At 39.7% G+C, this 15,625-nt stretch overlaps 1 protein-coding gene across 1 annotated transcript in view; it reads left to right on the forward strand.

Moving 5' to 3' along the window:
* Nucleotides 1-12,731: 12,731 nt before the first annotated feature.
* The window catches only part of Casd1 (CAS1 domain containing 1), a 44,387-nt gene continuing 41,493 nt past the window's right edge, over nucleotides 12,732-15,625 (forward strand). The window contains exon 1 of the mRNA XM_048340043.1: nucleotides 12,732-13,108. Coding sequence (XP_048196000.1) covers nucleotides 12,976-13,108 — 133 coding nt within the window. The 5' untranslated portion in view covers nucleotides 12,732-12,975. The remainder of the gene's footprint in view (nucleotides 13,109-15,625) is intronic.

Below are 15,625 nucleotides of genomic sequence, written 5' to 3' on the forward strand. Positions count from 1 at the left end.
CCAATTCCTGTTCCCTCTTTTGTAAAGTAGCTCTCAAATTTGCCCCATCATTTCCTGCCATTAAATAAGCCCAAGTTATTAGTCTAGGCTTAAGAATTGCGATAGTGTTTCAGTGTATAAAAGTATGGGTTGTTTGATCACAGCCCTCCAGGTATCTATATCTGGTCCTCCATTACCTTAAGGATAATGAAGAACTAGGTATAAATAACTGAGTGCAGTGAAAAATAATTATTATCCAATGAGTAAATTCTAATTGAGAGCCAATTCACTCTTCTCTATTCTTACAGCCCCTCCATGGAGCAGTTTTACCTTCATTTTCACACCTATTTAATTATTCCTGACTTAAAATTAAATTTTTTATCTCTTTAGTAATATTTCACCTATAAGTGTAGAAATTATTATTTGATTTTTGATGCTAGCAATTAAACCTGAAACCTTGTACATGTTTGGCATGTGCCTTACTATTTTAAAGCAAATTCTGTTCCAATATTCTCAGTAACACATTGTTGCTTCTTTTGTTTGGTTTTGGTTTTTGATTTGGTGCCAGTCCTGGAGCTTGAGCTGCTATCTCTAACTTTTTGCTTAAAGTGATGACTTGAGCCACAGCTCCACTCTGGATTTTTGGTGGTTAATTGAACATGAGTCTCACAGACTTTCCTGCTTGGGCTGACTTCATATCTCAATCCTTCAATCTCAGTTTCCTAAGTAGCCAGGATTACAGGCATGAGCCACTGGTGCCTGGCAACTTTGTTACTTCTTACCATGTTATATCATCAGTGGTCTAATTGCTTTAGCCATCCTATTCCCCAAGTAAACTGTTGGATACTAAGAAATTGGCAAAAAGATTATCTTAATGTAATAGTAAGAATTGATTGAGTGGTCAAATGAAACAATAAAAGTAGATAAAATTTTACTTCTCTTCATGTTTCTGAGCTTGTATTCCTGCGATCTGTTAATGATCTTGCTTTCTGTAACCCATTCTTACCCCCCCCCAAAGACACTGATCAAAGTCTTCATTAAAAGTTACATAATACTAAGTGAAGTGAGCCAGACCCAAAGAAAAATGGATTCTATGGTTTCCCTCATAGGGAATAATTAGTACATGTTTAGGCTAGTCACAGCAGAGGATCACAATAGCCCAATAGGTATGCCCTTATGAACACATAAGATGATGCTAAGTGAAATGAACTCCACTTTGTGGAAACAAGGGTTATGTCATTGTTGTAATTATTTTCAACATGCCACGTGAAACCATACCTTTTTTGTTGTTATTGTTATTGTTTCTCTCGTATTCCCTTCCTGTGGTAGTACCACTGTTATCACTGTATCTCATCTGAATGCCCTGGATACTGTATATACGTGTATTAGAACTAGGGAAGGGAATATCAAAATCGAGAGACAATGGATAAAAAGACAAACGATTCCAAAAACAATACTTACAAAAGGATTTGGTGTAAACCAACTGCACAACTCATGGAGGGGGGGAGAGGGGAAGGGAGGAAGGGGGGAAGGGAGAGGGGGGAGGGGGGGAGGAGGGAGGAAGTAACAAGTTGAACAGGAAATGTACTCACTGCCTTACATTTGAAACTGTAACCCCTCTGTACTTCACTTTGACAATAAGGGGGGGGGGGTTACATAATACTTTCCAATAGGGAATTTCATTGCCTTCAGTTTTGACACTTATGGTTGCCCAATAAACTATGATCATTTGCTCTCCATGATTACACTTTCTGCTATTTACTGATGCTTATGAAAAGGCTTGTGGCTTAAGAGTTTTGTCTTCAACAAAAAATATCTCAGATTTTTTTTTTCCTCACCAGTCTTAGAACTTGAACTCAGGGTCTGGGCATTGTCCCCAAGCCTCTTTGTGCTTTAAGGCTAGTACTCTACCACTTGAGCCACAGAGCCACTTCTGGCTTTTTCTGAATGGCTTATTGGATATACCAGTCTCCTGGACTTTTCTGCCAAGGTTGGCTTCAAACTCTGATCCTTAAATCTCAGCTTCCTGAGCAGCTATAGTTTGCAGGCTTGAGCCACTGCACCTGGCTTAATTTCAGACTTTTATAGGAAGGCTTGTACTAAGTACTTTTAATTATTTGTATTTCAATGACCAAATTCATGTGTAACAGCTTTGGATCATAAAGATTTTCAGAACTCCTGTTAATACAGTAGCACATGGCTCCATGAAAGCAGCCTGCTGATCCAAGACAGAGCAGAGTAAGAAATGAATACATAAACAAAGTGAACAGATGAGAGGAAATTATTGCTACTTGATTTGTAACACTTAGCATTTGTTAATTATGTTCTTTCTCATGTGTAAAGGAGTCTTTTCTCTTGTATTTTTTTCTAACTCTCAACTCCAAGTGAAACATTTTAAAAATAATTTAAAACTTCCAAAGCCCCTTTAGAATTCAGAACCAAATGTCTTTAAATTTGATTTTTTCTCACCAGGTGTCCATTTCTTAAATTATATTTTGTACCCCAACAAAGATGTTTAATTCCTTCAGTGTTGACAGTCTTATAGGTTTTACTTGGAATCATAGGAATCATATTTGAGAATAAATGATATTTGATCAGATATGGAAAGCCTATCATTATAGAGCAATGCCTACCAATTTCACCCAAGGAAATGGGTTTTATTTCATGATTAAAGTTTCACAGGTGAGAAGCAACAACACTTGTTAGCCAGCCAGGAACTTTTTTGAGAAACTTCATGTAGAAATTAATTTTCCAGAATCTAAAAGTAATTGAAGTAAAATCTTGATGGGTAGATTTTATAGGGCTTGGTTTCTTGGTTTGGGGATAGAAGGAAAAATAATAGAGACATTTAAATGACCAAATCCAATATTCCTTAATGAAATTACCTGGCCAAACTTAATTATTCTGCCTGAGTGGTTGATCAATACTGAATGTTCAGCGAAGTAAGTATATATGATTAGTTGATACCTGCCGCTGAACTATGTCAACAACCAGGCCAAAACATAATGGGATGAACTTTGTGTTTGTGTGCATGCATGATTAAGAATAATCTCTAGAGATTATTTATCATCAAAACAGGGAATACTTTCTTAAACCTTGTATTGGGTTTAAGTTACTACATATATTTTACAGTATACATTTTAACTTTCACAATGATGAAAATTGTCATTCTACTCTACATAGCTTACGAAGCCTATGAGCAATAAAATCATTTTCTCCATTTTGGCTGATATGTACATTACTTTCCTTTGGTTTAGCAATATCTGTTCCCTTTTTCACTCATTCCTTCCTTTCTGTTCCCACTTATGAGTTGCTTAGTTCCCTTTCATCAGTGTCCAATGCAGCCGGTCCCCTCAGCTATATTATTATTGTAAAATAGGGAATTCTTAAGCAAAAGTATTTGACCTCAGGGCCTGGGCACTGTTCTTGAATTCTTTTGCTCAAAGTCAGCTCTCTACCACTTGTGCCACCACTCTAGGTTTAGCTACTTTGGTAGTTCATTGGAACTAAGAGGCTCTTAGACTTTCCCACTTGGGCTGACTTTGAACCACGATCCTCCGATGCCGTCTTCCTGAATAGCTAAGATTGCAGGTGCGAGCCCCTGGTATCCAGCTAAAAGGTAGAATCTCTAATGTTATACTTTTTTTCTGAATAATTATGTATTTATTGTCAAAGTGGTGTATAGAGGGGTTACAGTTTCATATGTAAGGCAGTGGGTATATTTCTTGTACAATTTGTTACCTCCTCCCTCATTCCCCCCCCCCTTTCCCTCTCTCCCCATAATGTTATACTTTTAACAGACATAACTAAAGATTACTTAAATAAGAAAATGTATCTGAGGGCTGGGGATATAGCCTAGTGGCAAGAGTGCCTGCCTCGGATACATGAGGCCCTAGGTTCGATTCCCCAGCACCACATATACAGAAAATGGCCAGAAGCGGCGCTGTGGCTCAAGTGGCAGAGTGCTAGCCTTGAGCAGGAAGAAGCCAGGGACAGTGCTCAGGCCCTGAGTCCAAGGCCCAGGACTGGCCAAAAAAAAAAAAAAAAAGTATCTGAGTTTTACTTGATTATTTCTTTTAAACATTCATTCTCAGTGACATATATGTTTACATGCATTGATAGATAAGTAGAGGAAAGATTTAGGAACTGCTCATGAGTTTGCCAGTAACTCTGAAGTTTGAAGGAGGAAAGAATTATCTAAATGTCAAGAACTATACATTACTCATTTAGTCATAAAAACAACCTTGAATGATAGGTGCTATTATCTCCATTTTTACAAGTGAAAGTAGAAGTCAACAGGTAAAATGATTTGACACATTATTTAGCTAGTGAAGGGTTGAGCCAGGTGTCAGATTCCAAATGTTCTTTTAGAACCTACGCTCTTTTTTACTACATTATTCTACCCCCATAGTAAAAACTTTCCCCTAACGACCACAAAGTTATACCTGCCACTCCTTCAAACTGAAAATGATATCTAAATGTCACAGAAGAATGTGGTAGTTAAAAAGGAAGAACTTCATGATGAGAAATATATGATCTGTATGCATGGAGTAAAAAGATCTATGAGTCATCTCTTGCAACCCACTAAATGTTTAGTTGAATATTGTTCTTTATCATCAGCTGAATGGCAATTATAAGTGTGTGAAACAAAGTATCCCTTAGGAAAAAGTGGCTAAAGAATAAATTAAAGACATTACCTAATACATTTTCACACATCCCTGTGAGCTACACAGCCTTGCACCAAAAGCAACCCTAATTTGTTTACAGACATTCAAAGGTGATATAGTGGAAACTGGAAGGCCAAGATGCATCTAACAGCATTTGACTTACCTGAGGCCTAGGGCACTTTGGGCCATTTCAACAGAAACATCTCTAAGTTAATTAACCTCCATTGTTTCCCTTAGCCTGCTTAATGAAAACAGCAGTACCATTTGGGCCACTGGGCTGTGAAACCAGGCAGGTCATTTAGAATTTTCTTTTCTCCTTCAAATTGCCGTTCTCTGATCTGATCAATGGTTAGCAACCTTCACCTTAGAAACAGTGGAAGATACTCATATTCCCTTTCCCTAAGGGACATTGTGGCTTTAAAGAAAGCAGTGAACTGTGAATTTCTAGCGGTCTAAACCAACTATTTCACAGAAAGGAGAATTTGTCTTAGCCTTTGAGGAAGACTCGGCAGAAAATAATTATCAGACTATCATTTTTTTTCTCCCTCTATATTGTATGTTATATATATATATAATATATACACATATATATAGTTTATGTGTTTAATTCATTGACGAAAACACTGATTCCAACTGAAAAAATACAACTCTTCTATTTCTGACTTGGAGAAAAGGATATTAAGGATGACTAGGCAAGGCATTTCATGATCTATTTATTGAGTTTTAACTGTTTGGGTCATGTTAACAAGAATAAAATGAAGGAATAACGTGATTGTCTTTCGTTACCTTATTTCTACTTGAGTTTTTCCTGTTAGTAAGTGGTCCTTGAAGCCACCATCAGTTTCTCCAGTCAGAAACAGAAGTATGTCACTGTGATTCTCCCTTATTGTTGATATGCAACCCATCAGCAAGTTTTGTTCATTTCACTTCTAAATTTGTCTCTAATCCAGATACTTTTTCTCTCATCTGCTTCTGCTCACACCTTTACCGGAATCATCAAAACAAACTGTGGCCAGTAGGGTAGGAAATAGTTTTCTCAGAAGTAAACTCTATAATTGGTAACAGAAAAAAAAAAAACCAACAACAAGGATAAAAACAAACAAGAGAAGCAAATAAACGAAGGAGAATAAAACAAGCAATATATGGGTCAAGAAGGGAATTTAGGCAGAAAGTTGTAGAGACCTAAGGTTGATTCTTGAGTGACTACAATCTAAAGACAAATAAGATATCTATGAATATAGGGTGACTTCAAAATGTGTTTCTAATATTGAAAACATATTATGAAACTTTTATCTAGAAGATCTTTACATCATTTTTTTCCAAGGGGAAACATCCACATTGTTTTATCCTAAAAGGATAAAATTATAATAGTTTAGATTTTTTCCTTATAAGGGTTTTTAAACAGTTAAATAAATACAAATTGGATATTTTGTTTTTTGTCTATGTTCAAATTTGTTATGATGAAAGTAAGGTTTTTTTCAGTTTTTTAGAGGAATTTGTCCTCTCATTTAGACAGGCAAAATTTCAGTTTTTAAAATACTCTTCTATCACAATTTAAAATATTCTAAGAAGAGAAATATCTCAATGTCCTCTAATGTTCTTCATTAAATGAGCCTTACTCTGAAATTAAGAAATGTTAATATTGATGAAGTTCAAAAGTATACTCATGTGTTAAAAATTGTTTACAAAGGAAGATAAAATCATGCTTTTGTAAAGATAAGAAATACACATCTGTCAAAGCTTTTATTGAATCCATCAGTAAGGCAAACAGTAAGATGTTACAAGTAGTTCAAAGGAATTTTTTTTAAACCTACACATTTATAGATAATTAGGAAGAAATGTTTTCATTATAGATGTAAAATTTAAAATCTGTTTAATGTCAATAGGGCAGTCCAAAAAAGAAAAATTTGCATTTCTATGGGAGGAAATTATCTGCATTACTGTATTATGTAAGTTACAACACAATTCAAAGACAATAAGAGACCCTCTAGAATCAGATTATCTGGACAATGCCCAATCTTCCATTGAAGATGAGCATAATATTTTCATCCATTTATCAAAGTTTTTATAAAATTTCCCTACCAATAATACAAAACAGACTAATTACCCTGTGCCTCAATACATAAAATCTGATGGAAGGAAACGAAGAGAAAAATAAATGCAGCAACTGAATAGATTATAATAAAGAACACTGCAATGTATCCCAAAATACAAACTGATAATTTATCATACACAGTATGCCTAAGAATGCATCTGATTGGATGACTCTACATACTTAATCACCAACAAAAAGTACTATGAGAAATCAGATGAAGAAAAGGTTTGTAATCTCATAAGGAACTACAAGGACAAATTAATAGATGAATCAAAATGAAGAAAATGTTTAAATGAGAAAGATTTTAGGAAGAATATGAGATTTGTGGGTGGAGGGGAAGTATTTCAAACCAAGAAAAGGGAAAAGCCACAAATACTTAATGCCTTTGTTTTAACCTTTAGCATAATTAGATAAAATAAGAATTGGAAGAAGAAAGAGATTTTGGGCCTAATCTCAGGTCATCTTAAACATGTTGAAAGGTTAGGAATTCTTCTTGTCCCAACAGAGAACTACCAATTATTTTTGTTTGTTTTCCCTCCCTGCACTATAGGGAACTGGACACCAGGTCTTTGCATGTAAGTTAAACCCTCTACCCTGGAACTATATTCCAAGCCAGGATAACTATAGAACTTTTTAAGCAAGGTGATAAGAATTTTAAATGTGTCTGATAAATAATTCAAAGAGCAATTGGGAGTGGGAAGAGAGAGAAAATTAAAAAGATAAAAGTGAGAACTTAAGTCACAAGGATGCCAGTAGAAGTCTAGAAGTCTGATGCAATGGTCTGCTTAGACAAGTTGGCGCCTAAACCAGACTATATTGAGGAGAGAGAAAAGAGCTTTGAAAAAAGTAGAGTGAATGAGACATGGTGAATCACTAAGTGATTCCACTTCTTTTCTTAATATGGTGCACACATATCAGTTAAAACTTTGAGCATGTATCATTTCAACTTGTAAATTATGTACTGGTCTACTAATGTACTTATATAATATCATGTGATTTAAGACATTTGCAATACAACTTTTTTGTTGTTGTTGTTCTCAAAGAATAGAAAATTCTTTTGCGTGTATGAGGGAGGAGGCAGGTTCCTGGGGCTTGAACCTAGGGCCTGGGCACTAATCCTGAGCTTCTTTATTCAAGACTAGTACTCTACCACTTGAGCCACAGCTCTACTTCTAGCTTTTTGGTGGTTAGAGATGAGTCTCAGGGGTTGGGAATATGGCTTAGCGGTAGAGTGCTTGCCTTGCATGCATGAAGCTGTGGGTTCGATTCCTCAGTACCACATAAACAGAAAAATCCAGAAGTGATGCTGTGGCTAGCCTTGAGTAAAAGGAAGCCAGGGACAGTGCTTGGCCTTGAGTCCAAGCCCCAGACTGGCAAAAAAAAAAAAAAAAAAAAAAAAAAAAAAGTCTCACAGACTTTCCTGTTCCACGTGGCTTCAAATCACAATTCGCAGATCTCAGCCTCCTGAGTAGCTAGGATTACCAGCATGAGCCTCTGGTACCCAGCTAATAACAGAAAATTAATGAACCCATGTTTTAGAAGCTTAATTTTTAAGTGTTTTCCTAATTTTGATGGTCTTATGTCAGTAGTAATTTTCTTAACAAAAACACTACTTACTGACTATATCCTTACTAATAAGTGGATGTAAATTCTTTTTTTAACTAGACTTGATAGTTACAAATTTTGTGGATTTCTTACAAATTCAAATGGTCTTTTTTTTTTTTTTTTTTTTTTTTTTGGCCAGTCCTGGGCTTTGGACTCAGGGCCTGAGCACTGTCCCTGGCTTCTTCCCGCTCAAGGCTAGCACTCTGCCACTTGAGCCACAGCGCCACTTCTGGCCATTTTCTGTATATGTGGTGCTGGGGAATCGAACCTAGGGCCTCGTGTATCCGAGGCAGGCACTCTTGCCACTAGGCTATATCCCCAGCCCCTCAAATTCAAATGGTCTTGAATGTGCTGAATGTGTTATACAAACACACAAACACAGGTTTTTCTTAACTGAGTAATATAACAAAGAGCTTGTATTAGAAGGTTCACTGTTTTTTCTTTCTCACTACTCTGATTTGAATTATCTCCAATTCACAGTTTCCTCATAGAGACTTTTAAAGTTACTTTCCATTTGATAAGTTTAAGTAAAAGTGGACAATATCATGTGTCATTTAATTTGATGGTCTTATTGACTCAGCTTTCTGAAAGTGAGCAAGTGTCAAATTCTTACAAACACAAATTCCTCTTTCCTCTTACCTAACAGGACTCCCCAAATAGACAATGCAGGGACTAAGGGGACTCTTTATACTAATTATTAATGGAGCCTATTTTACTGTAATTCAGAATTAACTCTATAAAAGTTTGAGTACTTTATTGTGACTATAAAATATTTTAACTTGTAAATACAAGTCCTTTGAAAAACCCATACTTTAGATAAAGCAGCGGCAAAAGAAGATGAATCAGAAATTAGTCCAAATGTTTTCGAGGACAGCAGTGCTAATAAACTGAACAGAATAGGATGAATGGCTTTGGAAGGAAAAAAATCCTTGTTCTTAGCATACTGAATTTGAGACAGTATGAAATTGTCAATGATGCAGCACATGACTTGGGGGAGAAGGTCTGGAATGAGTGAAATGCAGGCTGCATGCATGTGTCTGATATATCGGACACATAAGGTATGTTGGATTTCTTAAGAATAAGCAAACATGGGTACCCTGAGAAGCATTTCCTATAAAGAGCTTCAAAATGCAAGAGGAATCTTCTTGGGAAAGTAACTAGATCGTGATAGATGCAGGACTATGAAAGCCAAGAGGAGAAATTTTTTAGTGGTACTGGGAATTGAACTCATGCCTTGCATTTGCAAGACATGACTTGAGTCATGTCTCCAGCCAAAAGAGGAGATTTGGAAAGAACAAATATTTCAACAATGCACAAAAAGCTAAGATAAAGACATTGGATTTGGTAATTTGGGATGTAACTGACAAGAATGGCTTAACTAATAGCAACAACCATTTTTCAAGTGTCTAAAGATGAATTAGTAAAAAAGAAAATTAAAAGTGACCATATGTGTTTATGTGCGTGTGTGTATGTATATATATATCAATATATATATATATATATATATATCAATGGACTGTTTCTTCTACAAGTTTTATGATTGAGGAAGGAAAAATGACATAGCAAGAAAGGTAACCACAAAGGCAGCATTTGACAAACAGTGAAGAGAGATATACTAGAAATACCAATAAGGAAGGGAGACATGGAGGTAGGTTCTCAAATGAAAGCTACTGATATAATAATTGACACAGATGAAATTGACATTTTTTAAGAAAGTGAGGAGAAATTTCTCTGCCAGTCAGAAGGAAAAGGAAACATCATGGTAGTTTATATTCATACACAGTTGAAAGGGTTCTTATCAGTTTTCTGTTTGCTCTGTCTCTGTCTCTGTCTCTCTCTCTCTGTCTCTCTCTGTCTGCCTCTCTCTCTCACCTGAAAATGAATTAGCAAACATAATTTGTACCAGAAAATGAACAAATGAACGTCATATTTGAGTTTAAGAAAATCCCTCCTGACAAAAAGATGGCAGAGTTAGAGTAGGATTAGATTTTTGAGCCACACACAAGAAAGATGAGTTAAGGAATAATAAATTTTGCCTTAACCAAGACAACAGCAAGGTGATAGGGGGACAACAATATTTGACATTTAGTGAGGATCAAAGATAATGAAACACTTGCTTGGACACCTCGGATGATAGTAAAATGATGACGCAAATAGGTTAAAATACGAAGGGATAGTGATGTGTTTGTACTGGAAATAACTATTAGGCACTGGAGGGTCATATGAGGATGAGAAGATAGATGTTGACTAACATAACCAGGCGTGTGTGTGTGTGTGTGTGTGTGTGTGTGAAGTTAATTGATTACACGTGTGTCATGGGTTGCTAGGTGATGGATAAGTCAGAACCGATCTTAAGATCACTCAAGAACAGTCAAATGTGGGCTGACAAAAGATACCTAGTTTATTTAAGTCATTTAAAGAATGTCCAAGAAAGGCCTTCTTCTAGGAGGAAAATTTGATGGGTACACTAGCATCAGATACAAGGAAATGATCCAAGATGATAAGAAACATAATGTGCCCCTTGTTTTTAACAAGTTATTTTCCACACAGCCTGATAAAAACAATGAAGTAGGCAGAGAAGATAATGGGAATCAAACAAGTGAAAACTGCCAGTATTACTCCATTGAGAGGATTGTCAGAGGAAAAAAAAAAAGATATGAAGAAGTAACCATATAGGAACAGAATTCATGGGTGGTTATTCCTTAAAAAGATAAATTTATCAGTGGAAACCAAAGAGAGGTGGTGGCGGGAGATAGGAAGAGAGAGGAGAGAGGAAAGAAAGAGAGAAAGACACACACAGAGAGTTTAGAGGCAGGGAGAAATTTAGTGCAGAGGTAGAGGGATTAGCTTCAAACTACAGGGCAGAAATAAAAAGAGATTTGCAAGCTATTTACAATATTTCAGAAAGCCTTCTGGAAATTGCAATTAAATAAAATGTCAAGTTTCTTTACTTTTGGCAGGCATTAAATCAACCCTGTTGGCTAACACTGGTTTATTGAAGGCTGATCAGAAACTCCAATTTGCTGTTGATGACGTCATAGAGATGTCTAGTATGTCATTGGCAGACTATATATTGTGAATAGAGTTATTTATCAGGTTTTTACAATATCTGATTTAATTCTGCCAGCATGTGATCAACCTCAGATCAGAAGAATGACAGCCAAAATTAAGCAACCATTTGCGGGGAACAGTGCCCAAATGTTTGTACACTTATTTAACTTTATTGCTTATTAGCATTACATCCATGACAGTGATGTATGTGATTTCATTTAAGTGACAAAATCTTCCAAGATACGAAGTCCACGGCTGAAAACATAATAAAAAAGGGTCCTCGATGAAAACAATGGGAGTGACTAGACAAGATCTCTGCAGTCCCTTCTAAGTTCTATAATTTGGAGAGGAGACTATGAACACAAGCTCAGAAACAGGGTAAATGGAAAGTTGTAAAGAATACGATCAACGATCACTTCCAACTCTCCAATGACTTATTCTAAACAAAGCAAGCAGAACTGTTAACGTACACAGATATTCACATACACATGAGCATCTATATATGGTTGGAATAACCAATGATTAACCAAGGAAAAGGAGTGCTCACTTTATTGAAAGGCACAAAACATTAACCAACTTCAGGAAGAGGGAGGAGTGTCATAAACACCCCCTCCTCCCCCAACCCGTTAACTTTTGTGTAAACACAAATGAAAGCAGGCCAGTTTCTGTCACCTGCACTAAGTTCGGCTCCCTCGGTGCCTTGTCTATACTTTGTCCGTTGGAACTGGGGCAAACCCAACATTAAAAAAAGTTTGCAAGATAAACAGGCCAAGGCAGCATGGAGGGAAATGAGAAGACCAGGTCTTACTTCCAAACTGGACGCTAACCAGGAACCCCAACACCTGGCCAGCACCTGGGAGCGGCCAGACTGGATGGACTGGGATGGCGGGCGGGTTCAAGGAACAGTAGAAAGTTCAGAAAAGGGTGTGAGAAGGAAGGAGCGAGTGGGGCGTTGTGTACTTTTCTTTTCTTTTTTCACTCCCGGAACTGTACTTCTATTGCCCCAACCTGGGCTCAGGTAGCGGTCAGTGCACCAGGAGGCAGCCCCGGATTCGCGTCCCAGCAAGGATGGACCCCCGGGGCCCCTCTCCGTGTCCCGCCGGGTCCCCGCAGCCGCCGCCGCCTCCCGCGGCCTCCGCCCGTGACCCCGTGACCCCGGAGGGCCCGCCGGGGCCGGTGACCCCCGGGCTCCGGGCATCCGGACCCCCCTCGGAGGCGCAGCCGTTATTAAGGCAGGAGGCTGGAGAGCAGGAGGAGGAGGAGGAGGAGGAGGAGGAGGAGGAGGAGGAGGAGGAGGAGGAGGAGGAGGAAGGGGAGGAGACAGGCGTCCGGGGCGCCTGGGGGACCGGCACGGCGGAGCAGCGGCGGCGGGCTTGGGGGGAGGCCGCCGAGGAGGGGCCGGGCGAGGCCCAGGGCGCCGCGGCCGCGGAGTCCGGCTGCCCGGTGGGAGGCCCCGGTGGCGGCCGCGGGCGCTGGCGGCGGCTCCTGGGCTGGCTGCGGCGGCGGCCGCCCCAGTGCTGCCCCTGCGCGGCGCCCCTTCCCCGCTCCGCCGCGCACTGTTGTCATGGAGGAACCAAGATGGCGGCTCTGGCCTACAACCTGGGCAAGCGGGAGATCAACCACTACTTCAGCGTGAGGAGCGCCAAGGTGCTGGCGCTGGTGGCCGTGCTGCTGCTCGCGGCGGGTCACCTCGCCTCCCGCCGCTACCGAGGTGAGCGGCCCGGGGGCGTCCTCTCCCGCCCGGGCCCGGCCTGGCCCGGCCCGGCCCGGGGGGAGGCGCCGACGGCTGCGGGAGGCCGCCCCCCGCGCCCGGCACACGCCCACGTCCCCGCGGCCTAGTGCCAGCCCGGCCCGCAGGAGGCGGCGCCCCCACATGCCCCCGCTGGCCCCCCGAAGGCGGGCCGGCGCCCCACGACGGCCGCGCGGACCCCAGCACGGGCTGTCCTGGCCGGGGCGCGTGGTGCTCCGTCCTCCCCGCTACTCACAGCCCCTTGCGCCGGGGGGTTCTGAACGCGCACCCCGGACGTGGCCTGAGGGGCTCCCGGCCCGGGGTCCCCCCTTGAGCCGGGCTGGGAGTGGAGCCAGGCCGGGGCTCACGTGCAGGAGGCCCTGGGGGCAGTCCCGGGCTTGAAGGCCGCCCTGCCAGGGGGTCTTACAGTGAGGGGGTCACACATTCTGTTTCCTGGGGAGGGGATGTCTGGCTCCCCAGCCTTTGTGTAATCCAGTCTCTGCCCTGTCAAGGTAGGGTCCAACTGTTGGACAGCGGCACGAACTGCCTCTGCCCCAAAGGGCCACCCTTGGCTCAAAAGATGCCCTTGACCCAATGAGAGGAGGTGCCACCGAGTCTTTGTGACTCACCCACTTTGGAAGGGTTTGTGTTGCACACATTTCTATTTCTTTTCTTTTCAAATTTTTGTACAAAGTAAAGGCACTGAGGCAGATTTTTGGAAAGTACGAGTTGACAGAGGTGAGCTATAAAAGTTGTAAGCAGTTTGGAAACAGGCCTTGAAATCCTTGTAAAGGCAGAAAAGAAATAGGACCTCCTTATTTCAGAATGCATTATCTTTCAGTAATCAAAGGATATTTACATGTCCTTGTTGATTGTTTTGTGGTTTTTTTTTCTTTACAAAAGTGCCACCAGGAGAGAGGCTGACAGGCAGAAGGAAATTGATGATAGAATCTTTTATTTTTGGCTCTTACTATTATCAAAGCCATTATCTGGACAGCTCTTGGTGACTGTGAGATTAATTAATTAAGATCTAATGTGTAAGGAATAGGTGCACATTAACTCTGCACACCTACTTTGGCAAAATGTACAGCAAATAGGGTGCCAGAATCTGAGCTGTCTTCTAATTCCAGTTCTTTAAAAAGTACCATCAGGTCAGTTTTTTTGATCAGTTTTGCTGTGTTGTTTTGACCAATTCTTGAATATTAACAATCTTATACTTCAGTATCATTCTGGATGAACATCTCACAATCTAAATATACTAAGTTGACCAAAGATGTTTGATTCTCAATATTCTTTTGGCCTTTCACTTCCAGTCCTCTGCAGATGAACAGCCGCATGACTTGGCCCATGGCTTTGGTTCATCTGCAGCCAGTGTAATACAGGAAATCCACTTTGATATGAAGGCTGTAACCAGCAATGTTGGTGCATTGGTTGTGGTAAATCTGGGGGAAATATTTCTTTTTAATTGCTAATAATCATTTTAGGCTAGTCTGGTATGAGAGGATGGTCATCTAACTCAACTTTGCATTTGTGAAGTTAGTAAAGATAAATCTTACAACTGTAATCTCTTATTCTAAAAGTAAACCTCTAGTCTCCTTCCCTTAAAAAATTTGTGTCAGTCATTTGATAGTCTTGGAAAACTAATTTTTATATTTAGATTACATGTTGGATCTTATCAAGATCTGTCATCAGCCAGGAGAATAGAATGTCAGATGGGCTTTTTATGAGTCAGTGCAGCAATCTGGGATTATTTGTAAAGCCTCTTCCAGAATGGAGTCATAAGTTTACGAAGGTACGTCAGTGCCTTGAGCATGAAGCAGTACACCTGGTGTGTGTATTTGCCCAGGCTAAATGTCATGAAGTTGATCCAGAATCTGTTTGGGAAAATAAACATCCAATGTGGAACATTTTAGCCATCCTCATGTTTTGAAAGTGTCAAACTATGACAAGTACAATTCCCTTCACACAAAGATAGTAAGCATCCATTTGAATTGCATCATAAATGTTTATAGAGTAAGAGAGAACCTTATGTATTAGATGAAGGAGTGGTTTTATGCTACTTATTAGGATCTCAGGTATGTGGACATGAATGTCTTCAGACTCTATAGAGTACAATTTGAATATACACACTTAGTGTCTCATGCTTTACAGACTATAGAAATAAAAAGAATTGCACACTACAGAAAGTAAAGCTTGGCAAATACTACATGCTGACATTGAGCACTTATAAACCAGGCACTGTTTTACTTTTTTTTTTTTATAACCATGCTAAGAGATCTATACAATTATCATATTTCATCTCTCTCCTTAACATTTCTGTAATCAGTATGAGTCTTTAAACTTTGATTGCATGTCAAAGTTTAATTGGTAACATTTTTTTCTTACTATGACAAAATAATGTCTTATAATCAGTGGTCTTCAGTTCAGTGAATTACAGTATTATTTACATTTTGAAGATGAGACTAGAGAGGTTAAGTAAATTGCCTAAAATTATACAAC

Source organism: Perognathus longimembris, chromosome 2 (genome assembly GCF_023159225.1).
Source record: "Perognathus longimembris pacificus isolate PPM17 chromosome 2, ASM2315922v1, whole genome shotgun sequence".
NCBI classification, from domain to species: Eukaryota; Metazoa; Chordata; class Mammalia; order Rodentia; family Heteromyidae; genus Perognathus; species Perognathus longimembris.